We start from the raw sequence: 27,759 nt of genomic DNA, 5'->3' as shown, positions 1-27,759 counted from the left end.
TTCAGTTTTTAGCAACAGCTGAGCTTGTTACAATGGAAAAATCCCATCGGCTTTTAATGCGGTACTAACTTCCGGGTTGACCCACAAAAATGCATCATCGCTGCACCACTCGGTTGTGAAGTTATATTAAATTATCAGACGGAAAATGACGGAACAGTGCCATACAACTCAATTTTAGTAATACAAAAAAAAAAAAGGAAGCAGAACTGTATCACAACTATTTTTGTCAATGTAGTAATCCAAATGTAGTCATCTCATGGGAGGCACCAATAGGGTTTGGATTATGTTCAAGTCATTCTTGAAAAGGCCCCAAACTAATTCCTTAATTCAAAGTTGCATTTCCAGACAGCTTAGTGCTAAAAACTCTTCAATTTTGAATTGTCATGACTTTTGATACAAGGATTAACACTGTGTTAGCTAAACAAAGGCGTTTCCATCTGTTTGTCCTGTTTAATAACCTACTATACATACAAACATACAGGAATAGGTTGGCAAAAATCCTTGAAGGGTGTTCAAATCACTAGCTTTGACCTGAGAAAAATAAGTTTCCAATATCCTGAATGACTACAATATAGCACTTTGACCGTGTGAATATCTGAGGAGCAACTCACTCAATGATCCACAAGCGTAAATTATGACGTAATTTTTTAAAACAGGCACAAGTTCTTCAGCGTTGAACGTAGCAATACATGATCCAAAATGCAGTCAGTATACAAAAAAAAAAAAGTTGTGAGGAGTGGTCCCTGTAATTGTCCATTAAGATGTCATGTAGTTGGACTTTGAAGAGACTATTTGGTAAATGGTCTGTGAGGTTAAGTAGAGAAAGGTTAAATATCCTCATATTGTTTTGATACTTTTACAGAAAAAAAAATGTACCACCTGTGCAGAGCTCAGAGGACAGGAGGTCAATCATAGTCCAGCAGGCGCGAGACTAACGTCTCCCTTACTTGCCAGTTTAAAGGTTACAGAGGCAATGGCTTACAAAGGTAGTCAAGAGACAGAACGGTCCAACCAATCAGTGGAAAACAGAAAAAGAAATATCTTTGCTGTTGTGACGCAGTCCTCAGAGAGAAATAATGATTGATCCCTTTGATTTGAGATGATGGTCATTGGGGTTTTGGGGTTTATAGAATCGGGATGGATACTGCATAGTCAACAATCAGTGACAGGAGACCAAGTTCCCACGAGTCCAGTCAGTCTTCTCAAATTTAGCTCATGATGTCCGGACCGATGCCGATGATCTCCTGGATCTCTCGGACCACGATGATGCGGGCCAGCACGTGCTCCACCTGCTGAGTCGTGAGGGGCTGAGATGAGTACCACATCGGGCTGTTCGGTGCGACGACGGGCTCTGGAGTCATGTAGTATGCGTCATTACGTCCCTTAACGCTTTGAGGACTGGAAAAGAGCAGTTCAACAAAGAAACGGGAGTTTAGTTGTTTCCAATATATCGACACTGAAGAATGATCCAGTAACACAGGATGTATGTGATCGAGTCGCTCACCATTTGAAGAGATAAAAGTCATAAAGTTTAATGGGGCAGCGAAGAGGATTCTCAGGATCCTCGATCTGCTCTTCATACATGTCATCAGTTCCTGAAACAAACAACAACAACAACAACAACAGGTCAGCAACAGCAACTTCTGTTGTCCTAGGTTGTGGCTCACAGCGAGATTTACTCGAGTGGCTTACTGTTTTGAGCACCTTTCTGTCCGGCGCTGTTTGGACCTTGTCCTTTGAGAAGGCGGATGCTGGTTGCTTTGTCCTTGGCGTTAGCGGGGTTCTTCTTCGTGTGTCTTAGGACCTTGGAGAAAGCTACTTTCATGTGCTGTTCAGGTGTTGTCAGGTGGAAATGCCTGTGACAAACCACACACACACACACACAGCAATTACATCTCAAATACGTGTCTGTGTCATTGAAGGGAACAGATTTGGGTCATCCAGTGCTGAGACGAGGTTACTCACTTAGTGTTGAAATACATTAGAGTTGTGAGCAATGTGGCTGGTGAATGTGCGCCAAGCTGTTTGCACTCCCACAGCATCTCCTCTGTCACGTGACTTGGGATGACATAACCTGAGATGAAAACACACTATGAGCAATTCTTTCTATAAAACTAATTAAAGAAACCATAAATGTTGATTCTCTCCCACCTAAAGGATGGACACTGGGTTTCCAACCATCCAGGATTTTGTGTAAGCACCCACAAAAACGTGTGTAATACGGATCGGAGAAAATATCATCCACGCGTCCATTTTCAAAGAGATACTGGAAAAAATAAATAAATTGGGGTTAACTCTCAAATGAGACAGCCTTTTGGCATCTTACATCGTTGCGCATTGGGATACTGACCTTTTGTATACACAAAAAAACATAATATAGAACATCGGATGTGAATTGCTCTTCGTCTGATCCTCGTGCCTCCTGCGTCATCAGAGAGAGACCCAGGTTGAGCTCTGCTACTGCGCTGGACACCAAGTCTTCTTGATAACGCAGCGGCTGACGACCTACCACAGAGAGAGGGGCGGAGGTAACGTTTGTGTTGGTGCTATTAATGGAAACATGCTCAGTTTTAAGCAGAATAAAAGTTATTAACAACAATATTAACAGTGAATCATCGGTGTTGTTTGACAAAATGTCAAATACAGATGTGTGTTCAAATAACTGTTAGTTGACTTACGTCCTATGGGCGCAAGCTTGGTCTTTTCCTGCTTGTTTAGCTCCGTGTTTTTTCGCTTCACCCAAAGACGCCAGACCTCCAGGCCTTCCTCTGGCTTCAGGCAGATGGGAACCATAATCTCTGTAGGCGGTTCAGCTTGACCCTCTGTCTCCATGTGGCCCTGCAGGACACCACAATAAAAACGTCAGTTCATGCTTTGTGGGGGGAAAAAACGGCAGCAAGGATGAAATGCACCTTTGTAATCACATGATGATGATGACTGAGCTAGATAATACTATGATTTTCCAAGACCAGTATAAAAATCACATGTGAGTCAAACTGAGATTAAGGCTATTTCAAGTTATTGAAGTACTTCCTGACTTTAACGATACATGTCTACCATGTTTTTCATCCTCATCCCAGCATAAGAAATATTATAAGAATGCTTATTTACAGCATAGGACATATCAGTTAATGAAAAGGTCAATTCAAACCTGCAGATGGAGCTGCTGCTCTTGTCCCTCTTCTACTTGGCTCTGCTGTTGATTTGGGTCCCATATGTGCACCGACTGTGTAGCGTTGTAAGTCCCGCCCACAGTCTGCACTGCCACAGGGATGTGAATGTTCCCGTTCATGAACTGAGCTGGGAACAGGGTCTGTACGATTTCTTCCTGTGTCCCACTGGAGGCCGACTGCACATCTGTGGACCTTGATGAGGAATTGGGGGACATTTTGTCCTTACCGTTGGTGGTGGTGACTTGCATTGTGTTGTACGTGTCCTGTGGGATGGCAATGTGAGTTACCCCCTGCTGCTGTGGAGTGGAGTACACAGGGATGGTCCAGGTTTCACCTGTGGGACCTGTGATTGTTCCTGTTGTGCTGTACAGTTGTGCGCTGTCAACAGTGAGCAAATCTGGTCGTAGGGACACGTAGCTTTGCTGCTGCCCTTGAGGGATGGCTAGAACTGTGGCCACCTGTTGGCCCTGGGGAACAGCGTACGACACAGCCAGAGGGCCATCCACCTTACGCTTCTTGGCAGGTTGGAGGACAGTTGAGACCGTGCCGGACCTCCTCTCTGCCTCCCTGGGAGAGTCCTGTTGCTGCGAATGAGACATGGCCTCTATGGTCTGAATCTGGATCTGTTGGCCATCTTGGAGTTGAATGTGTTGGCCACCTGGAAGCTGAATTTGTTGGCCACCCTGTAGCTGAATTTGCTGGCCACTCTGTAGCTGAATGTGTTGGCCACCTGGAAGCTGAATTTGCTGGCCACCCTGTAGCTGAATGTGTTGGCCACCAGGAAGCTGAATTTGCTGGCCACTCTGTAGCTGAATGTGTTGGCCACCAGGAAGCTGAATTTGCTGGCCACCCTGGAGCTGAATCTGTTGGCCACCAGGTAGCTGAATCTGTTGGCCACCCTGTAGCTGAATGTGCTGGCCACCCTGTAGCTGAATATGTTGGCCACCAGGAAGCTGTATTTGCTGGCCACCCTGGAGCTGAATCTGTTGGCCCCCCTGGAGCTGAATTTGCTGGCCATCATGTAGTTGAATCTGTTGGCCTCCCTGTAGTTGAATATGTTGGCCCGCCTCAAGTTGAATTTGCTGGCCGCCTGGCAGCTGAATATGCTGCGTTCCTTGTAACTGGATTTGCTGTCCGCTTGACAACTGGATTTGTTGTCCTCCAGCTACAGCTGCAACCAGCTGCGCCTGAATCTGTGGCACACGGATGACATAGTCAACAGCCAGCATCACGTGGATGCACTTGATATGGGCGACTGTTTGAATAAATCCTGTACCTGCTGCTGCTGCTCCTCTGTGAGCTCTCCCTGCTGGACAAAGTGGGCTGTTGAGATTCCCTGCAGGTCCTGCTGAGAGGGGGAGGCCACCTGAAGAACCTGGCCAACTGTTTGGCCTTGCTGTTCCTGAATCTGAACCTGACACAGAGGGAGAGTTGGAAAAATAAACAGGCCAGTCAGCAGTCAAATAAATAAATGGCTAACGGCCTAATACACTGTGAAGTTCTCTTTTCTAATGGTAAAGTGAGTATCTTCAAAAATGACATTTCTGATCAGAATGTTGAAGCTGCTCTACTACAAAAGCTATCAATAATCAGCAGGTCAAACAGTCTACGCGTCACAGTTTTTAAATTTAACCAAAGGTTTGTTCTCCACAGAAAAAGTTACACAACTGTATGTTTTTGTTGTAGTGAAATTTCAAAATAGAGTAATTGTCAATTGTGTCATTTTTCAATGATTGGCTTAAGTTATACATAAAAATATGAAGGACAGAGTGACAGTCACAAGTGCAGCAGTAGAGAGAAGGTGAATGATTGATCCCACTTTAATGTGTAGCCACATGCCTCCTAACAACCAGGAGGACGCGTGGAGGCTAATAACCAGAACAAAATTATTAAAGAATGAAGTAAATGTTTTACTAAATGGATTAACGAGGCACCTCACATAAAAAGGTGAAAGTATCAGAGCTGAGAGAGCAACGTTACTTCACCAACTTCACTTTAACTTAAAGACTCAAAACACCACACTGCCTTCTTATTTGTTTTCCTCTTGGCAGCGAGTCGTGACGGTGTTTCTGGGCCCTGCGGGACCCCATTTGTCTTGTGCCATTAAAACACAGTATGGCATAATATAAGAAGTGACATTGGCATATAAACTAACCTGCACCTGAAGCTGCTGTTCAGACTCTTGATGCACAGACAGATGAGGTGAAATCTCTGCCGAGGTCACCTGTACCGGTCATAAAGCATGCACACATATGAAGTGCAGCAGATTGCACCACAGTGGAGAAAAGCAATAATATAGAAAAGGGGACCAGGTCTTACCGGACCAGCCAGCTCTAAGAGAGAGCCAGCCACTTCCGTGCTGTCTGTGTACACACAGCTGGTATCCTGCTGCTGGTACACCATGGCTGTGGTGGTGGCGGCCCCTCCCTGATGGCTGAACTCCTGCAGCACCTCTGGGCCCTTGGCGAGAGACTCCAGGAACTCCTTCATCCTGTGCTGAGGGACTGTGCGGGCTTTCTGCCGTACATACTCATCAAAGGAAACCACCCCACTGTCCTGCTCATTCATCCTCAATTGACCTAGAAAGATGCATTTTACAACATTTGAGAATGTAATTAAACAGCTCACATTTACAATGCATGGAAAACACAAATATATAGGGAAGAATCTTCGTATGCAGAGGGAGAGTCAAAATATATAGGCATTACATAATTAGCTGATTGTATTTAAATCTCTGCTGGTTAAATAGGTGGACGTTAGTATAACAGTGCACGGGACAAAGTGCATGTTGGCTTGTAATACAATAACTGAGCTAGGCTTCAACTTTTTATAGTTAGGCATTACAGTCACGCATTTAGTTAAATTATAAATTGTTATAATTTGAACGACGACTCTGGTTAAATGTTTATAGGGCACGAACAAAATAGTTGCCCGACTTTGAGTCCTGACTGTTTAATAATGGTGTCAACGTTCCAGCTAGTGGTTAGCACGTTAGCTTCACGATGTTAGCAAGGCACTGTTTGGACACAGCCCATATGGATAGTTTGCTTGCTAGCAACTGTTAACTGTATTTAACACCGCCGAAAGCCATTGTGATGTCAAATTACTGTAAATTATGTAATCAACATTTGCTGGTAACACATTTAAACACAATAAAGCAGCAGTCCATTCATTGTACGTAACATAAAGCTAGCTAATCATCGTGCTAACGTTAGCTAGCTAGCTCGATGGCTCTGGATCCTGTCATGCTACCTTAAATAAAACGAAATCCTCTCCTTTCCGCCAAGGCACGGCGTTTAAAACTAAAAAACCGATAAACGTCTAACAGCTACCGTCGCCACACCGTTCACTTAACTACATAGCGCGTGTAGCGGCGGTATAATCCCGCAAACAATGCGGTGATTAGATTGCGATAAAAAATGTAACAGCAGCAGCGAGCGGGCGAGGTCTGACGTCTGCTTGTTTCAGGGTGAGATCCACGCACGCAACGGTGGAAAAACAAGTTTCACAGCTCCAGCAAAGCACAGATTTATGAATCCATTTGAACTCCGAGTGGTATTACTACAACCTACACGTTCACAGCGACACATGCGAAAACCTCCACTGTGTTTATCCCGTGAGATAGAAAATGACGGAAGTTAGGCCCCAAAAATAACGCGACTCCTCTCCAGACTGCTCAGCCAGTGACGGCCTGCCGCTGTGTACTGTTAACTAGAGTTCCCATTCTGAGAGGTGGCATCATGGCATTTAGACGAGCCATGCTGCCACAGACAAGCTGTAGGCTTGGATAATGATGCTTCATCATATTTCCTAATTTGTTTGTTAAATTAAAAAAATTCCGAAAACAATTATTGGGTGATTTAGAGCCATAGAATATTACCATATGACCATACACTATTATATGTTACCTTTATTGTCTGGCACTTAAAAACAGAGTGGGGGAATAATAGAAGAGGACATATAGAAAGTCAGATGGATAGCTAGACAGATATAGTTGGATATTAAATCTGAATGAAATCATTTATTGAGTGATTTTTCTCTAAAATGAAAACCAAATTGACACTTTTGCCGAGTTCAGTTGTGCATTGGCCTCACTGTAATCCCTATATGCCACAATGCCTGTGAAATGACTTCGAAAACACCTTATTTTGTCAGACTACCTCCCTTATTACCATATTTTTGACTCTGTACAACAAGACTCTGAAAACCAAGTTCCAGGTTTAGTCATTTAAAATGGACACATGAAAATATCCATACTGCAGCAGTGTTGAAATGCTTTCCAGGGTTGTTCTGTTGATGGTAAACATTAGAATGCATGTACCTTTAACAAAATCTAACTTCCCCAGTCTGCCTTAAAGAGCCAGGCATGTGCTGCTGAGGGCCTCCCACAGTTCTCCCCACAACAAACTGCCTCTTGCCCGTCTTAAGGTGGACCAACACAGATGTACTGTGTGCATAGGCTATGCCCTCTACACACTGGATAGTAAAGAGTTAATTCCCACACTCACTGCAGACTGCAGGGGCTCTCTGGTGAGCGGTGGAGGGACTAATACACATATATCTTTAATATTTTTCTCCAATAAAATTGCTTATAATAATAGTGAAACCATTGATCTAAGTGGCGACTGTGAATTAGAGTTATTTTGCAAGTTATTTTAACGTATAGCATGCATCACATCTGGCCTACTCCATATGTCACGAGTTTGTCCCTCATACGTTTCAAGTTATTAAGCCAAAGAGTTGACATGAAACAATGCTGGAGTGCGCGTGTCTAGTTGGCTTCATATTATCACTTCATGTGACTTTGTGCTACTTAATGTAATCCTTTAGAAACGGGATTTACCTTAACACAGCTGTGCAACGGTAGGTAAGGGTTGTGGGCTTTTTATTAATAGTCAATTATTTACACAAAATGTTTCTTATTTAAATCTACATATGTGAAAACAATAACCTATCAGAATATGCTCATTAATGCATTTCTCCCCCAACCCAGAATTGGCCCTGGTATATTGTTTTTGCAACTGTTTTTTTTTTTCAGGTGACATCAGGGTGGGAGACTGCCAAGTAACCAGCCGGTGCAGTAACAGAATAAGACGTCAGCTTGATGGCTGTGAGCACGACTGTGGGTGTTCAATCCTCACTGTGATGCTCTTTATGTACCACATCAGAAATCAGACTCCACTGCATCTAGAGGTGGAGTGCTACCCATGACGCACTAAAAGGAAGAAGAGCAAAAGGAATCACAGGTACATCTGACTTATCTGGTTTTATTGAGCATTTAAACAAATCTTTAGTTTAGTTTAAAGGACAGATTATTTCGGCAACGGGCTATTATGTTTTGATAATGTTGTGAAACGACTGTTAATAGTTAGAGTAGTTGGACAATTGTCCGCTTGTTTTAGAGGCTACCTTGCGTGTAAAGCTTTTTTAATGCGTTTGTATTTGTGCACTTTTGTATGAACTAGTAACATTTCTCAACAGTAAGTCAGCACACAAGGCATTTCTTAATATTATGATGCAATATCATACATCATGTCAGTCATGTATGATTTTTATGTCATGTCATGTGGGATGTGCATATCATTGAATTGGCAACTTGACATTTGTTACCAAAAGCTCACAGACTGATCAGACTGGTTCATGCTGTGAACTTCCATGTTTTTGCCAAGCTGGGTTGTATTTTTGCTGAGACAAACTATCCATAGATGTTGTGTAGTGTGCAAACCCACTGGATTACACAGGAGAATGATGTTCTTTATAGGATTGAAACGCAAGATTAAATATCTGGGAATTCGTGTGACTCTTCACCTCTTTAAAGTCTTTCTACTATCAACTCATTCGCAAATATATATAAAATAGTGTACTGTAAAAATACTACATCCCATTGATATATAATAAGGGTCTATTTTGAAGTGGAATAGTTACATTAATGTAATCTATATAATGTCAGTCGTATGTGCCTGACTGTTTCTGTCTTCTTTGTTCTTCTACAGATTTTGGGATTTGGACTAAATGTGAAAAATGGGGCGTTCATCTTTGCTCTTCGTTATGATAACCGTGTCCATTTCTTCACTTGGGAGTTTTATTCAAACTTAACAATCGCTGGACAACTCTGATTCAGTGCGAGTAACTCGAAGCACAGGCAGAAACAAGAACGTCCCGGACATCTTGGCCAGTGAATTGATCTTCCATTCAGAGAGCAACAGTTACTCTGTGGAGGGCAGTGGACATACTGTTGACAGTACAGCATCACTCATCATGCCACAGGAGTCCGAGTGTGCCGGCAATGAAAACCCTTCTTGGTCTGGAATCACATTAACACCAGTTCTTACTCTGCACCACTCAGGGCCTCACGACCAAGGAGCTGACAAAGCGAATACTTTTTTTTACAAGATACACTCTCTCCAGTGTACGCATGATCTCAGAACAATTGAAGGACAGTCATATGTCCATAGTAAATGATGATTTTCTGGATGGTAAGTCAATATAATTATGTTTACATATAATAAGATTCATTTAGTTAATTAAGATAATATGATTCCTAATCAATTTGATTTCAGTGGATATAATGATAAGGCCTTACAAAATATTGTCAGTTCTTTTTTTTTCAGTCATCAAATGTAGTATAAAAATACTCTCCATTAGCTAGTAAAGTACACAATTAAGTCAAAATATACTGTATGTTTACACATTGATTTCTCCAGCATCAAAAACACAACTTTTCCTCTTCCTCCCTCTTCCTGTCTCTCATTTTCAGGTTTGGACAGCCCTGTACTCCCTGTTCAAAACAATGCAGGACCCAGAGATCCCTGTGTTCTTAGTCTGAGTCCTTGCGTTGTTCTCACAAACTCTAATGGCACCAGTCTGCTCTGGGATGACATGAGCCGCACACTGTCATTTGACTGGGAACTACATGTATATGGATATGCCAGCATTTTCATATTGATGGCACAGCCCTGGCTGTGACTGGCAGGTGTTCCTCAGCCCCTCTGTGACGCCCTGATTTTGGCAAACACTCTCCTGATCCCGAGTTGTAGTCTGCGTGGTGTCCTCCTTCTGCTTGATCCTCAGATCCTCTCTCGTGCTACTCTGGCACTCCATAATGTTCCTCTGCAGCTCCTTCTGTGGGCTCAGGTTCCCCTCGCTCTGGTCACTCTCAGAGGGTTGAAGTTATTACTTTTCCCGCTAAAGCTGCAGCACCCACGGGTGGTTGGAGGGCTGGCTTTATCGCATTGTACTCCATTACTTGTAGCAGACCTTTTTCTCTCCAACTTTATCCTCAGCTCTCCCTCTGTTGCTACAGACCCTCTCCCTATGCTGGGGCCATTCAGCATGGGAATCTTCAGTAAGTCTTTCTCTCGTCTACATCCACTTCTCAGGTCTTCTGTACCTCAGTGGGTTCCTTCACAGGGGATTGAGAAGCGTGCAAAGCGAGTAACAGCAGTGGGTGCAGACACCACTGATGGAAATGGTGGTACAATAACTTTACCTCCAGCTTATGTTGGCTACTGGTGGAAGTTGGATACAGAGTCTATTTCTGCATCTAAAGAGCTGATGCAGTCACCCAGTGTTACTAGTGATAGTGTTGGGTCTCCAGCTGCTGCACATCAGAAGGACAGATTTAACTCTCTCAGTAGTGATGCATCAGCATGACTGGTCTGAAGATGATGTCACAGACCTCTGAGCTGTTGCTTATGCCAAAGGAAATGACACAGTCACATAATGTGGACAGCAACACTCTCGCAAGACATGGTCTCATCTAAGCAAAAACTGCTTTACTTGTGTTGGTCTAAAATTGACTTGATTCAAATTCATCGCCATTTGACTTTCGTTGGGTCCTCTGAAATATTTGAATGTTTGAAGACTTTTGGTGGCTCAGTCTAATAAATCGCTGAGCTTATGTCTTAGTCTAATTGAAGTTCTGGTTCAGACTGATGAGCAAAAACATGCCATATGTACTCATGCCTTGGAGAAATCATATGTTGTATTTTGTGGTCACGGTGACTCTAACTTCCGTACAACATTATTACAGACAAGCTGTTGATAAAGAAGCTGTTATAGCGCAAAGGCCTCCGTTTGTAGGCTTTGATTAAATATTTCCAACATGCAAACTGCCACATTCATCTCTGAATGCTTATAAGAAATGAACATTTGTGCTTCATTGGCTTAAACCGAACATGGAAAATATTAACTGCTTCTTGCCTGTTAGCAATAAAAGCTATTGCGACCCTGTGAATCCTAAGACTTAGGTTATCTGATTTAACATGCACAAAAAACTAAAAACAATAGTAAGTGGCCTTGTCTTAAGGACGATGTGCCGTTTTCGATGACTAGTGGGGCTGTAGAGGAATGTGTCAATGATTATTGGGATGTATCGTGGATGTCGGATGTATCATGTCAATAATACACTCGTAGCCTGCATGTGTGTCCTTGTATCTGGACATACTTGTCAAAATATTGAGACAACTGTTCAAAAACGCCTCCAGATCCTTCATTAAACATGAGTCATGAATCAGTTCTGAGTGAGCGACGTCACAGTTTATTATGGCAGTCTGGTGTGTTTGGATTTCTCAATCACCAAACTGAATTTGTGCTTGTTTTTTCTTCAGTGTTGTACGATTGGATGATTGCAAAACTGAAGCACATGGATCCATCAGTGCAATGTAGTGACGACTTGATGACTCTGAAGGGTCAGAGCTCCTCACTGTCTTGTGGATAGTGGTTGGTTATACAAATATAAGGAGTTTGGTATTTTGTCCAATACACAATAAACTGTTAAAACCTATTCTTGTAATGTCAAACAGATGAAGAACCTCTTAATCCTTTGTCTTAAATGCTCTCCGGCTTCTCTCTGAGCAGGTCCCGCAGAGATATGGCTTCGCTGCACCTCACCAGGGCTGCCATGTCACCCAGCAGGCTAATTTCCTATGTCAATATTCACAATATCTCATGGATCTTTGAAACAGTCAGAAAGAAACATGACTGAAGTCAAACTGCACTGACATGTTGATATTTCCCCAAACACAATATTCCTAAAGCCTTTTTCTAACTTGGTATTTGACTAATCTTCATAACTCTGTAAATACAATTCAATGTTTGATCAACTTTTTGACTGATGGAAATTCTTAGATTTGACTGAGCCTGTTTCTCCCTCCACCTGCAGGGTGGTGATTATGTACTACTGCTGCGTTTATGGGGGGCACCACTGACAATGTCTTGCCATGCTGTGTTACCACCTCCCTGTTTACGGCTTCCTCTCTGGGATGGTGGTGACATTTGGTGTTAAATTAAGGGTCAGTGACTTAACATATTGGCATTTTATTAGCTTCAAAAAACTGCTTTAGAATCATTTTCTCATCCATTATTAAAACTGTTGCCGTGTCTGACAAGTGGAAGTCTCCTTTATCGGTCTGTAGCTGTTGCGGATTTGCTATTAAAGGGCTCTCTGGAGGACTGACCCTCATTGCACCCTACAATAGAGGCTTGTACAGAAAGATCAAGGTAGGGGGGGGCCCTCTTGTGGTGAAAAAAGGAAGCTGATATGTACACATGCTTTTGATTTGCTCAGTTTGTTTCCTTGCAGGATGAGAAGTATTTACTCTCTCTTCTGTTGAGCGCTCAGTCACATGCCTTTCACTACTGGACATTGGGCCTACAACAACAACAACTATGCGTCCAGGCGATAGCTAGGTCCAGCAGTATCCTAAACAGTTTCTTCAGAATCAGAATCAGAAACGGTTTGTTGCAAAGTACGTTACACATAATTTAGCTTGGTAATTGGTGCATAACAGTAAACACAGTACAATAGTATAATACATTATTTAAAAAATAGAAAATAGGAAGATTTACAATAAAATATGGTAAAGAAACAAACATGAGTATGTTAAAACAAGTATGTTATTAAAGCGTCAAGTAAGAGAAACAAAGATGTGCAAGGGTGTGTAACTGTAAGAAATTGTCCCGGAGGTTGTAAGTGTCAGAGTCAGTGGGGGTCCCGGCTTTATTGATCAGCCAGTACCCCCAGTTCCCAATGTTTTTCTCAACACCCAGTGTTTCCCAGACCCACTCACACAATCCTGCCCTTACCACAGGTAGAGTGGTGCAGTTGCCACAACATCCACAGCTTCCCTCGGGTGATGCTACAGACTCCAACACTGAAAACCAAGAGGCACCTGCAGCTCAGCACCCTGCATTCATCTTTGCCACAGTATCCACAGTTCTCTCATCACTGTTGGTTTCCCAGCCCACAATCTGCTGCTAATAAAAACACTGCTGCTCCTCCGGCCCAACTACCTCAGATGCCGGAGTACCCATGACCTTTTTTTTCACAATTTCCCTGGAGTTTTCCATCCAACAACTCCTCCTCCTCCTTCTTCTCCTGCCACTATAGCACAAAGGCTTTGTTAACCACACCGGCCTCCACCACTAAGCATGATGGGAAGCCTTGTCTTCCCCAGCAGCCACAGTTTCTGATGCCTCAATATCCTTTCTTGCCATTCTCACAACACCTGCAGTCCCCACAAGGTCAACCTCAAGCTCTTCAGATTCCCAAACCTTTAATCCAGCAGCCCAAACCATATCATGGTCATCCTCAGACCTACCACATCCCTGTGTTATATCCTCCTAAGTATCCCTCTCATAGACAAAATACTCAAACCAATCCTCCCGTCACCACCACATCAACCAGTGCAGCTACCACTCTAAAGCCTACGGCTCAAATGCCTTTTTATTATCCACACCCTTACATGCCAGCACACTATGTTCCTCAGCAGACTCCCATTCCAGTATTTCCTGATCTTCTTGCACACCCAGCTCCATCTGAACAGCATTAATGTCAGCCTTTGTACCGTGCCATGCCTTCATGTCATCTTTTCCCTTCTCATCAAAGGCCAAAATCGGCTGCAAGAAACCGGTAAAAGTTCTGCTGACGGTCTCCAGGAGCTTCACAGACTCTCCTTTGTGCATTTTGGTTAACCTTTTTTAATGTTTCTTGCTTTGCATGTAGTAAGAGGAATTTAAAACTTACAATTTTTCTGAAGAATAAAGGGCAAAGTAAGCTGCACAGTTATTGTTTTTTTGTTTAATGTTTAAAAAAAACCCAGTTTGATGGGTAAAGACGTCCAGGGCCGTGGCTGGACTCTAGAAACACTGAGTTCATGTCTACCCTAGTCCCTTTTTTCTTCTTCATATGATTATTAATATAGTATTTATTCTGGTATGTCATTATATTTTCTGTAAATTGTATTTATCCGCATGAAGAATGTTTCTAGGGCAACGACTAACACCTGTTTTCATTACTGATTAATCTGCCTATTGTTTTCTTGATTCATTATTTGGTCTGCATAGAATGTGGAAAAATTATGAATCACAATTTCCCAGAACCTAAGGTCACGTCTTTGAATTTGAGTTCAAGTTCAAGTCTGAAAATGTGCGTGGCTGAAAGCAATGACTTCTGTAATATTTGCTTTAAATAAATGAAATTATCGAAATAGTTGCGGACTATTTGATTTATCGACAAATAGTTATAATTTCTACTCCACATACTTCAAAGCCTCCTCAGCATTGCCTGGAATAACACTGTGGTGGGCAAAAAAAGCTTACTGACAGTTTTGCCCTAAGAACTGTCAAAAGGTATTTATATATTATTGAGTCAGATAACACTTAAATCAGTACAATAACAAACAAATGACCGAGGACATGACCCGAGTGTCCTCATAAGTAGCTACACTCAAATCTCTAACAACAATAATAAATGTACAGCATTGTAATTTAACTGGATCACCTGCATGGATCATATGGGATGGTCGTCTGGCGCTCAGCTGTTCTGACGTCGAGCACGCTGTCTGACGTCACCGTGGGAGTGTTCCACCATCGGGAGAAATGAACGGTCATCAACACAATCCTCTCAGCGCCCATGTAAGTTGAAGCCAGCAAAACACACATTTTGCGCACCGTTCTATGAATGAAATGTGTTTCCATCCGCTGTGATCCGATGTGCTCGAGGGCTCCGGTTGATTAGCCTTGTTTATCCAATTGTCGCCGCCCGCCTGGCGAGGTGCCCTGTTCGCCTGTAGCTAACCATGGCCGAAGCGATGTTTCCTAGCTAGGGAGAGTCTAGCCAGGGTGCTAACTGACAGGCTGAGTGGCCAGGGCGGAGAGTAAGCGCCTGTTTTGCCACCCAGGGTAGTCAGGACGGGCGATGTTGCTGTAGTAGTTACATGTGAGCGATTAGGAAAAGCAAATGAATGCGTGTGCTTTGTAAAGGTTTAACTTCGGAGACAACACCCAGGGCCGGATTCAATTACATCACAACGGTCAGACCACAACATGTACAATTAAATTGAACTACTTTTAGCTGACTGAACCATTTGGGGCTTTGTCCTCAGTTAAACTCCGGCTTATGTTACCAATACAAAGAGGGGCGGTCGAAGCTAATGCAGACCTCCACTGTGAGAGATGTGGGACTTAAATACTCCACCGTGAAATACAAGACTCCAAGGTGTGATTAAGAAGCCCTGGTGGGAGTACGTGACAGATGGCTTACCCAATACCTCCAATCTAAATCAACCCGGTGTTTGGAGCACTTCACACCTGTGAGGGCCGCTGTATGGACAGGAGACTTCTGCATTTCTATAAAACGGAGTTACATAATTCCATGTGTGGAGAAGAGCTGATAATGTCTCATTATGTCTTAATTAATAATGCGACAGTTGGTACTTTCTTGCAAGATTCAATTTTAGATACAAGAGTTTGATAGCCAAACATAAGAGGGGTACCTATCACTAAACAGTAATGGCACCTGTGGTTATGTGATGACTGTACAACAACCAACATCCTGATATGAGTGAACAATAAAGGTAAAGCAGCCATCTACTGGATTGTCCTGGGAAGTGTGTGTATCACATTACATGATGGTCACCATCTGGTATTCAAATCAGTAATGTTGGGGTTGGCTGGTGAAGTGTAACGTAAAGGTTTGTTTATTAACAGAGAAAGTGGTGATGAGAGGTTCATTCTGTTGTAATTATAAGCTAGCCTGTCCTCTGTTACCTAGTCTAAATACATACACGATGTGTAAAAACATGCTCTGGCATTTATGTTATCCACCTTGTTATCCATCAATTACAAAAAAAAAAATGCATAAATTGCACAACTGCAAAAAAACAAAACTGCATAAATAATGTAAAGGTTTTACATGGTACAACGAGACAGGTGTCGTGCTACATATGCAGTAAACCCAACCTAACTACCTAACTACATAACACCGTGACCTCGCCCCGCACAGCAGCACCGGTGTGCATTGTAAAGTAAAACGAACACCTCCCGGTGCACCACGTTAGCTTGTACTGCTAGCTACCACAGGGGAAGACAAGCCATCAAAACGGAGTCAACGATTCATCCGGACTTCATCCACCACTACGGTCAGCACCACCGTTAAACTACACGATTAACTACACGGACGTGTTCAGCTATTACGTGCTACATTTGGGTGTTTTTAAAGGCCAAGGCCTGCGAAACGTTTGCTAGCGAGCTGCTAATTTCATCCTCTTCTTATCTTTGGCTAACGTTAAACCGTTGGGCTCAAGACTATTCTCAGTAACTTATTAACGTTAACTCAAAAACAACGCCCCGGTGCTCGTGAACGAGATTTATTTTATCACAATATCTTAAATTGGCGAGCATCCGCGTGGCACGTTACTACTGTTACCCTCCATGTAATGACACCAATGCACCTGTAACCTCAGGAGTAATTGAATTAACTAACCTGAGCTGCATGGCGATAGTACGCTCTCTAACCTTAGCGTGTTTACTGACAGCGGGTGTTTAGCTAGCCGGACATACTAAATAGTCTAAAGAAAGGGAAACTTTATTCTTCCTACTGGTTGGGTGGCGATGATCTCATCGGAATGCACGTATGACCGTATATCCGCGTGTTTATTCAGAGAGATAACGTCACGATTTATTGCTGTTGAGTCATCGTTGAATCGCTTTATTTCAGTTGTGTGGTTCATTTCCTGCACATAATCCCATGGGGCTATTCGGCACCATTAATTAACATTACACAGTTAATTAAGATAAAACGCCTCGGAGGCCTGTGCTGTTTAAAGCTGAATATGAGTTTTTCTTTTGCTATTTTAAACCACAGACTTGGATGAGCGTCTTGTAAAAATGGCTGAACTAGTTTGTTTGGGTTGAGTAATCACTCCTATTCTACTCTATTCAAATGATATTACCCTCATTATTTCATAATAAGTATGAAAGTAATACTTATATAATAATAACAATAGTAATATCTAGGTTTTTCACCAGCTAATGCTGCTGAAATCTGCTGACATGCTGGTTATATTTCCTCACAATCTGCTGACATGCTGGTTATATTTCCTCTCAATATCAAGGTGGCCGGAGGTTTTTGAGCCGGTTGCTTTCCACCGACTGCAAAACATCTCCTCTGATCTAGGAGCTGGTTGGTTTAGATGTTGCATATTTTATATAAACTTTTCATTTTTTGTTTACTCGTCAGGTCTTGCACTATGAAGGTTTGTTATCTTAACAGAATAGTTGTTGTGTGGTGACTATTATCAGTCAGGGAGGCTAATATTACGATAGTTCTCAGACTGAATATAATCTAGTTCTGGTCTACGATATATATTGAATCCCATTAGTATCATGAAGCTAAACAAGTGGGATGTGAGGATTCCTAAAATAACATCTGATGTGTAGACATGATGGTATAAATATCTGACAGTTCAATCCAAACTTGTCAGTTTTTTTCTAATTAGTTTGACGGGAACAAATAACTGAGTAATACTGAGGTGAAACCATATTCGTGGTGATCACAGATTGCCTATATAGCATGTCAATAGGCACTGTTTCTCACCCTGTTTTTTTTTGTTTGTCTTTGCAGCATGTGATTTTTCTAAATGTCCATGGAAACAGCTGACTAAAGTTTGACAGCTATCCCACCAGCTTTCCATTTGTAAGAATTACTCAGAGGAAGCAGTGCTGGAAATCCGCTTGGATTAAACCATTTCCTGTGTTAATAGATCCACAAATCATCTGCTGATGACCACATCTGAAGGTATGTGTATCTCTACTTGTGTCTCTGTAGTGTGTCCCTATTGTGTTTTAAAGCTAATGTTTTATAGATCTTTGCTGAACAATAGTATTATCACTGTGTGTGTGTAATAATAATTGTAGTTTTACCTGCTGCCAGAAGACACTATTACAGTTTACAAGGTCCTCTGACTAAATGTGACGATAGAAAGTGATGAGAAGAATAGAAAGACAATGCAGACGAGCTGCTGAATGTGCCCATTTTCAGTATTACATCTTAACATGAATACATTGTTGTGTTTTGTGAACACAGTCTGAAACTAATGAATGCTAATCTTCAGTAATATGTGCAAATATTGTAATAAAGCATGTGAGCCTATGGCGATGTAGCAATGACCCAAGAGGACACCCTGCTTCCAGACACAAAAATGTAATCTGCTGTCATTTTGTAGGAATGTTTATTCAACACGAGGAAAAGCTTAAATGCTGCGAGCCATGCACAGCGCTCTGTAGATGGTGTGACCTTGGAGCACAGCCTGTACAGAGAGCGATAGGCGAATGTTGGTTGACCCACTTTGAAAAGAAAACTTTGCCCTTAGCTCCAGAGGAGTCTGACGTCATGGTGTTTTCACTGTAGATGTGGGATAAAGTCCCATGTCTGTGTGTCCCTCTGTCTCGTCCTGAGGTTCCTCTGCAGTACGTTACACTGAGTTACTGAATGGCCGTGTCTCTGTCTATAATCAGTGATTCAGGATCAGGAAATGAGTGAATGTATCTCCAGGAGCAGGTACAATGTGCACTTATATTTGTCATCTGTGAGTTTTAAAGCAGCAGCCATGGAACCCTGCATACACACACACATACCTGAGTGTAGACAACTCTGGTTTGAGACATAATGTCTTACATAACTTCATTATGGTTCACTTATGTTTGAGGGATTGTAGTTTAGAGTTACCAGTTGTGTGTTTGTAGTTAAAGTATCGTCCTTGTCGACGGAGGGATGTGAATCTGTTGATGGATTCACTTGTTTTGAGCAATGAGTGAGATGAGGGACGGCAAGTAAGTGAAAAGTAATACAGTTTTATATAAAACCATGTATTCAACATGTTGATCAGCAAGACTTGGTCACTCTTGTCATTATTGTACTATACACTACCACCTACCCGTTAACAAAGTGCTTTCTTATCCAACACGGCAGAGCTAACAGCAGGACCAGCAGTAATGAGTCACTGCGCTCCACTAATGGAGCCTTTCAGAGGGTTTTTGGTGCTAGATTGTGCTGCTGGCTTGTTAAGTGATACTTAGTGCTGACTCGTGGAATCGTTTTTCCATTTGTCTGCAAAATAATCCGTGTACTATAGTCAGACACATCCGTTTAGGCTTTTTTTGATATTTGCTATAGAGAAACGTGCCTTTTCTCACCATGTCCTGTAAAACAGCCTGTCTAGGTGCTGGAGGACTAAAGGAAGGTACATCTCAAACTTACTGTTATTGTAGAAATGAATTGCATTCTGGTCTTTACGAAAAACCCAGGTGTCGTAACTGTTAGTAATGGGTGCTATTCAGGTTTTATTTAACGATGTATGTTTCTGGCTTTAGCAATGAACATTGAAGTAAAAATATTGAATGATTAGCTTCTAAGATCACCATCATCATAAAAGCGAATCTTTAAATTTGAACGCAGAACAATTCAAGGTGCCTGCCATCCGTTTGATGTTCTAAGACTGTTTTGGTTGTCTTAGGGTTGTCCCCCCCCCCCCCCCCCCCCCAACGCCCTCTCCAGATGAGGGATGATACGGATGAGTTGTGCAGCGACACCTCCTTTGAACAACATTGCGTTCATGCCTCGTTTCGATGTTTGTTTCTATGTACAGCCATTAGTATTTCTTGAACAGTGTCTAGAGCTGCTGTCATGTTAATGTTGTCTTCTCAGGTATGCTGTAATGTATATAGTTGCCATCATGCATCGACTTACTGCTGGCTCTTAAGATTTCAAACAAAGGGTCATTAGGTCGTTGACAATTTCATCTGATCAGCATGTTAGAAGCTTTTAAGTCTCTCCTCTGCTGTAGCATCCCTTTACATCCATTATTACCAGTTACTACTATAAGTTGAAGCTTTGTTTTTAGGTCTGTGTATTTCTTTGTTATGCTACAGTATGCTTCTTTTTTAACCGTATCCTTTTCTTTTTTTCTTTTTTCTATTTCTGTTCATTTAGCCAATCCCGAGTTGTGAGTCAGTAGAGGAGAAGCTGGGCTGATGGTAAGCTTTCTGTCACTCTCTATCTCACCTCCTCTCTTGCTTTCTGTCTCACTGTCTCATTACATGTTGGTAAACCAAAATGCTTTTATATAATCTGTCCTCTGAGGGCCAAAGTCTTGGAAATGGTCCTTTACATTACAGGATTTAAGCCTTGTTATACAATGAGAGGCAAAGAGGAGACCGCCGTGGATCGTTGAACACCTTAATCAGTTGAGAATTGGATAATAATCCCTTTTAGAATTTCATTTCCATTTTTCACACTGTAGTCTCTTTGTTAGCGTCATCAAAGCACTCTCAATTATGTTGATTATTAATTTCCATTATGAATACTTTCTGAAATGTGATCATTCAACTACAGTCAGGTTTGACTACCCAGAAATAAACAATAGAACGTGAGCTCAGAAACCGCCTAAGGCATTGACCTCCAACATGTGCAATATACCAAACGTTGACATTTCAGAAACTGTTCTCAGAGTTTGTTTATTTTGTAGACTTTGTGTTTTTGCATTACTGGGTTGACACTGTCAGACATGCCACATGCTGTTAGGCTCAAATGGATACCTACTGTTTTCATTCAGCAGAGGGAAAATATACTTTTTCGATCATGAATATTTTGCAAAAAGTGGTCATGTCTGTGTCAACCCAGTTTATGTTGCTGGATGCTTTTATATTCTGCTTCTTATTATGTTCATCACTCACTTCTGCATGTCATAATTCATTTTATTTTCCTTTTGTGGTAGACAAGCATGACATTGAGCCAAGCCACAGATTCATGTCCACTCAAAAGGCCCAACTGAGCGCCATCCCCTCTGCTTCCCGGCTCTCAACAAGTCGCTCAGAGGGGGGGTGTCGACGGGACGTAGCTAGTCCCCTGCACCCCCAAGTAGAACCTCACTGTGAAACTGGAGGTCTCTGATGGATCAGGGTTGTAGTGAGCAGAGTCCAGAGGAGCCGGACACGGGAGGCCGAGCGGAGCTGGAGGTCGGCAGGAGGGCGTCGGAGTCAGAGCATGGCTTGTCCAAAATCACCCATAATGCCCTGGAGAACATGGGAGCGTTGGGCCATGGCCTGAAGCAGTTCTTCCAGCCACAGCGCCGACGCTCCTCCGTTTCCCCACATGACTCTGTCTCGTCCTGCACAGGCGCCCCTCCCTCCGAACCCACTGATGTAGGGTCAGAAGTAGGGGACGCTCCGGCCTCCTCGGCCCTCCCTTTGGATTCTGACAACCCTGCTGCTTCCGCCCCTCCCGCAGCTCTGAGCCGTGTTCTGCAGCAGATCCGAGGTGCTCCACCAATGAAGCGAGGCACCAGCCTGCAGAGCCGCCGCAGCAAGGTGGGGGGCACCGGGGAGCCTCCCCAGAAAGGTAGCCCGCAGATCCACCGGCGCAGCACCCATGAAGCCCTGCTGCAGGCTGGACGCCCACGTTCGTCCTCGACCACAGATACGCCCAGCAGCCCAGCTCTAGCTGACGTTCTGCTGACGTCTGGTTACCACTCAACTGAGGAGCCTGACAAGGTGAGCGTCTCAGTTCTGCTCCGTGGTCCAGGTGAGAAATAAACCACGGACATGCAACGGTACATTCTTTACAGAGAAAGAAGACATTCCAGTGTTTATACAAGGTTTGTGATATAGGTTACTTAGGCAATTGCCTGGAGTGCCAGTGTGTGGGTGCGCATGGAGAAAGGAGAAAATAAAAATCGATTGGCTCTCCTTGTGTGAGTCATAATTCACTCAAATCTGAACACGGAGACATGAAACGCACTCCTGGAATCAGCGTGACTTATACTTTACAGGGAGGAATATCTCCAATGTCCATCACAGAGAGATGCTCATACATTCTCTTAGAAATGCAGCATAATTTTCCAAAATGCTAATTTGCCAAGTTGTAAACAAATAATAGGCAAAAACGGTGTTGCCAACAGTTAACTTACGGATTTTTTCAGTGTGATTTAATTAATTCCTAATTATATATTTTTTATTTTTTTAAATATCTGTCCTAGTACATGCACAGTGCAACTCGCATAACAAAACACGGCCTTTTTTACTGAACGTAATCCTAATATTGTTGTATTCATAGAAAAATGAGCTTCAGGACATAAAACATTCAAATGTAAATCGTAATACAAAGAGACACTGTGCATTCATGCAATGCATTGTTTGCAACTTAGCTGTAAAAATAGAAGATAAAACTGAGTCATGCACTAATATCTGTGCAAGAATATCAGAACTAAGTGAATTGTGCAAATGTGTTAAAGGCTGTTAATGGTTTAGATGTGCCTGGATGAACCGGTGAATGGGGAGATGAGCTGTCAGCGGTGGAAGGTCAGCGATTGCCTTTGAGTGGTTGGTGACTGTGCTTTAAGCCTTTCTAAATTTAGACTCTTGCTGTCTCTGAGTGTACTTAAGGTCAGAGACGGCTTGCAGGAATAAACAAACTCAAACTTGTAGGATGTTTTCTTTTTACATTGAATGTTGATAGAAATCTGGAAACAACACCTTCAGTGTTATAACCGCTGACACTGTAAAAGGGTGTAAAAAAAAAGAACAATCATTTATAAAACCTGACACGGTAATTACAGCAGATGATAAAGTCTTCACACATTATAGGCCATTGAAGTATGGGACTAGATGCCAGCAGAGTGACAGGAGAATCTCTGGAATGACAAATCGGGAGAAGGTAGACGTCATAAAACGAGGGGTAATGCCACACTGTTCTGGCAACTCACTGGAAGCTGGAATTAAGTTTATCAACAGATGTCATAAGCAAGATGGAATAACTTCACCCCCCTGTGTTACCATTTATCTTAGGAAACGTATGACCTGTTATTTGTAATCGATAATCATCAACTGAGGTTGATTTATCCTCCGTGGAAACAAGTTGTCTTTTTGTTGCCATCATGCTTGGTAGCTCTTTCAACAAGGGCAGATTCAAAATGAATTATCCAAGAACCTTTTTCTACTTCATATTTGTTGTATTAGTGCTAGATACATTATAGCTTAAGTATAAAATGCATGGAATCAAATGGGTAGTTTATTGGTAAATGCTGGTGTGTAAACCAACACCTCTGTTAATTTATTCATTGGCAGCTCTTTCTAATCGCCTCCGTCAATGTGAATTTTAAATACATCTTCCTGTACTGTGCATTCTCAGATAAACACAATGCTTTGTTCTATCTTTATGGTTTACACTTTAACTGGAAATACTTTATAGTAGTTCTTCAGAGTACAAGGAGCTCAACAGCTGGTACGTTTCCATCTTATGATGGGACCAATTCAGTTTGTGTTAATTACCAAGATTTATATTTACCTCTCCTCCTGTTGCCTCAGATGACTGTTTATGGCTTCACATCATCTGCACTGGGCTTTTTAACTAAATTACCCCTCATATCAACCCTCTGTTAACTTGTCTTATTTTTGAGCTTTTGTTGCCCACAATAGTCACTGCATCTCTCCACCTGTGACTCCTTGAAGTTGTGAAGTGACAGCCAAAAGGCATCTTTTGTTCTACTAGTGCCATCTGCTGTTGTGAAATGTGAATGCGTAGTGACAAGTGTATGTAGGTTTTCAAATGTTAAGTTTGCAGAAAAACAACACTGCCTTATATGAATGCCAATACAGCACTGTGTTTTAAACCGATTGTAATCAGTGTTCACATTAGATACTGTAACAGTTCTCATGAGACAAAACTTTAAACACTCGAGCACTAGACCGTGTCATAAACACCAGAGTATTGACAGCAATACATCACCCAGTGCTCGCACAATAATGCATGATAAAGTTCTATCTTGACAAACAGTGATTTTAATGTTTTGTCTTGATAAACTTTAAATGATGAATAATTTCTTCATAATTTCACCTTCTCTTCTGTTCACAGCTGGATCGCTATGATGGATCAGGCCCTGCTGTGTCACCCAATGCTCTCCCCTACGGTGCAGATGGGTACGATGTAGTTGACAGTACCCCGGACCCCCAGCGAACTAAGCAGGCCATTGCCCAACTACAACAGAAGATCCTCAAACTCACAGAACAAATCAAAATTGAACAAACTGCACGCGATGACAACGTGGCTGAATACCTGAAACTCGCCAATAATGCGGACAAACAGCAGAGCGCTCGCATCAAACAGGTGTTTGAGAAGAAGAACCAAAAGTCAGCTCAGACTATCCAGCAACTGCAGAGGAAACTGGAGCACTACCACCGGAAGCTTCGAGAGGTGGAGCACAACGGCATCCCTCGCCAGCCCAAAGATGTTTTCCGAGACATGCACCAGGGGCTGAAAGATGTTGGAGCCAAGGTGTGTGCTTCCCGGGTACCTTTTATTTTTATTTTTTGTTGCCAAAACCCCACTCTCAGGAATATTTAGGAGGTGTTATTGACAAAAACACTACATTACTAATAACCCTTTTTCCAATAAAGTATACCGTATTTCATCTAAACTTGTTGAATGAGTAAAAGTAAAGGTGTCAAGAGAGCAGACAACTTTGTTTGAGAATAGACTGTTATAAAATGAATAATGGCTGCTTTCCATTTAGGTGTGCCAGTATGGCGCATGCTTTACTGGCACATGCAAGTGAAACAGTTTATAGTAGTCTTGAGTAAGGTGGCTTCTCTCACTTGAAAGCAGAAATCTGAATTAGTTCCTCAGTTGTTCCAGTTAAACGGTCAGTTTGCCCAGATACAACAAAAACGTGTCTACTTGCTGATAACGGTCGATAGTCATGAAGAGAGTTTTGTCCATGCAGAGAACAAACAGGAATGTGGAGTTATTGTTGTGCCTTAAACTACACAAACACTAAAGTAATGGGTGGAAAATGTTCATTATTGCAAGAAGTAAACCTGGTTAGCCCAAAGTGCAGAATTAGTCTTTAGCTCCAGCGATCTGGTCAGAGCCCTGGATTTTATAAAGGCTGCAGGACTTTATGTTGTTATAAGGCAAGACAGCTAATGCTGTTCCTTTTGTGTTTAAAGCTGTTTAATGACAACTGCTAAAGCTGTCAGGCTCTGTGATCAATACTTTAGTGACCAGTTTGACCGGTTAAACTAGTTTTCATATTGTTAACTCGACGCAGCCTGACCACTTACCTGAAATCACTCATTACAGGTGACGGGGGGCCTCTCCAGTTTCTCTCATGCCACTCATTCTGCAGCTGGAGCTGTGGTGTCCAAGCCGAGAGAAATCGCCTCCCTCATCCGCAACAAGTTTGGCAGTGCTGATAACATTGCAGCTTTGAAAGATTCCTTGGATGAAACCCAAGGAGACGAGGGTGTCGGCCCCGGAGGGACGAGGACCCTTGGGACCGGACAGTTGCAGTCCAGCCCAAAGTATGGCAGTGATGATGACTGTTCGAGCGCTACTTCCGGCTCTGCAGGAGCCAACAGCACGACTGGAGCCCCCGGAGGCCCCCCTAGCTCCAAGGGCAACACCCTCGATCATGGCCAGGCCTCAGGCTTTGATGCCATACTCCATGAGATCCAAGAGCTCCGGGAAAACCAAGGTCGACTGGAGGAGTCCTTTGAAAACCTAAAGGCCCACTATCAGCGGGACTACACCATGATCATGGAGACCTTGCAAGAAGAACGATACAGGTGTCATATCATATCCTATACACGAATAGCTCCGTACGGGTAGAAGGAAATCGTCCCGTTAATGATGTACTGCTGTTGTCACTGTTTTGCAGGTGTGAACGTTTAGAAGAGCAACTCAATGACTTGACAGAACTGCACCAAAATGAAATTCTGAACTTGAAGCAGGAACTAGCCAGCATGGAGGAGAAGATCGCTTACCAGTCTTATGAGAGAGCGAGGGACATTCAGGTGAGCTTGACTAAAATGAACATGTTTCTACTTTGTCATCAGAGCTATTTCCCTGACAGTGTTGTCTCTGACCTGTAGGAGGCGCTGGAGGCATGTCAGACGCGTATCTCCAAGATGGAGCTGCAGCAGCAGCAGCAGCAGGTGGTGCAGCTCGAGGGTTTGGAGAACGCCACAGCACGGACTCTCCTGGGAAAACTAATCAATGTGCTGCTGGCTGTCATGGCCGTCCTTTTGGTGTTTGTGTCCACAGTGGCTAACTGTGTCGTCCCATTAATGAAAACACGCAGCCGCACGCTTTCTACGCTGCTCCTTGTAATCCTCCTCGCCTTCCTCTGGAGGCACTGGGATGCCATTTCAGAGTATCTGCATCACTTTCTTCTGCACCCCAGATGACCAGCTTGGAGAGGCTTACTTAAATAATGACGGGACGGAGGATTTGGGGCTGATGTGTAAAGGGAGGACACTGACCCATACAGGGAGTTGAAACTCAATTGTCCTTCCTTTTCTGCCTCTTCAGCAGCTTCTCTGAACACTCGGGAGGGTTGCATCAGAGGTTTGTCACTTTATCTCTTCCTGAAAGGTGTTTTGAGAAGAACACAACAGAGAATAAGGGGAGAAAAGGTTGGATGTTTGGTATTGACTTGCTATCTTTGGTGCAATTGGCACAAGCACATACTGTTAAGGGTGAATGGGGATAGTAGTGAAGAAGGGGCTGAGAGAACTGCACACTTGATTTCTCTCTTCTGAGTGAATTTGTTTACATGTGGAAAAGGTTGCATTGTTTTCCCACAGAAGAAATTGTAATTCAGAGTTTTATTACTTTCAAGTGGTATTGTTTTGAAGTCACCGCTATTTTTAATACAGCTAATTGATTTTATTTACTTTTAACTGTAATGAACTGACAGTGTTCTGCTGATTTAGTTGTCCATATTCTCTTTTTTGTACGTTCTCTCTCTTCTAGTCTTGCCACTCTGGTTTTTCAGTCTGCTCTTTTTGTTCCCCTTTACTCAGTCTTTTAAAATTTCAGCCTCTGTGACCAACTCTTCCTCTTCCTGCTCACTACACTCTGAAGACTTGGGTGCTTGCACATCAGCTACTTTGCTCTGGAACCAGACTTGTCACTGGATCAAATAGAAGTGGGTTCTTGACTTGTTTCGTATGGATGTATGAAGTCAATAACACTGGTTCTGCCTCAACCAGGATATTGCTATGAAGAACTTTTAAGTTTGGAGTTGCAACCCTGTCCTCTGGGCCAACTGGCCCCTACTATCCTGGTGGCTTTTCTGCTGCAGAAGAATAATCAATGAACTGAATTAACATACTTGAAGAGCGATTAAAGTGCTCAAAGAATCAGTGCTTCCGTACTGTTTCTCTTAGTGACAATGAAATAGTAATACTTTTTAGTTGATTTTTTTATTTTTTAAAGACAAAATAAATTTGCTGTTTTAAAATGTGA

General features: G+C 42.6%; 2 protein-coding genes across 3 annotated transcripts; one reads left to right on the top strand and one right to left on the bottom strand.

Moving 5' to 3' along the window:
• Window positions 1-202: 202 nt before the first annotated feature.
• Window positions 203-15,065, bottom strand: LOC306694351 (transcriptional regulator QRICH1-like; the record flags this gene model as incomplete). Its single annotated transcript, XM_079157154.1, is given in 13 exon segments — window positions 203-1,398; window positions 1,505-1,595; window positions 1,705-1,856; window positions 1,966-2,074; window positions 2,152-2,266; window positions 2,351-2,505; window positions 2,679-2,838; window positions 3,152-4,366; window positions 4,450-4,587; window positions 5,329-5,397; window positions 5,493-5,752; window positions 14,956-15,007; window positions 15,009-15,065. Coding segments are annotated over 13 exon segments (2,763 nt in total). The 3' UTR covers window positions 203-1,208.
• tmcc1b (transmembrane and coiled-coil domain family 1b) lies at window positions 15,028-27,759 on the top strand. Of its 2 annotated transcripts, none has more exons than XM_079157155.1 (8): window positions 15,028-15,089; window positions 18,079-18,252; window positions 20,446-20,489; window positions 21,230-22,004; window positions 24,364-24,783; window positions 25,591-26,075; window positions 26,168-26,303; window positions 26,382-27,759. In XM_079157155.1, the coding sequence occupies exons 4-8, from the start codon at window positions 21,405-21,407 to the stop codon at window positions 26,694-26,696; spliced, it is 1,956 nt and encodes a 651-aa protein (XP_079013281.1). In that variant the 5' UTR covers window positions 15,028-15,089; window positions 18,079-18,252; window positions 20,446-20,489; window positions 21,230-21,404; the 3' UTR covers window positions 26,697-27,759. The 2 variants fall into 2 exon arrangements, with proteins under 2 accessions (XP_079013281.1, XP_079013282.1); XM_079157156.1 differs by lacking the exon at window positions 15,028-15,089 and adding an exon at window positions 16,498-16,594.

This window comes from Pholis gunnellus (assembly GCF_910591455.1).
Source record: "Pholis gunnellus genome assembly, chromosome: 3".
Classification (NCBI taxonomy): domain Eukaryota; kingdom Metazoa; phylum Chordata; class Actinopteri; order Perciformes; family Pholidae; genus Pholis; species Pholis gunnellus.
Note: the sequence above shows the minus strand (reverse complement) of the source record. Positions and strands in the feature narration are given on the sequence as shown.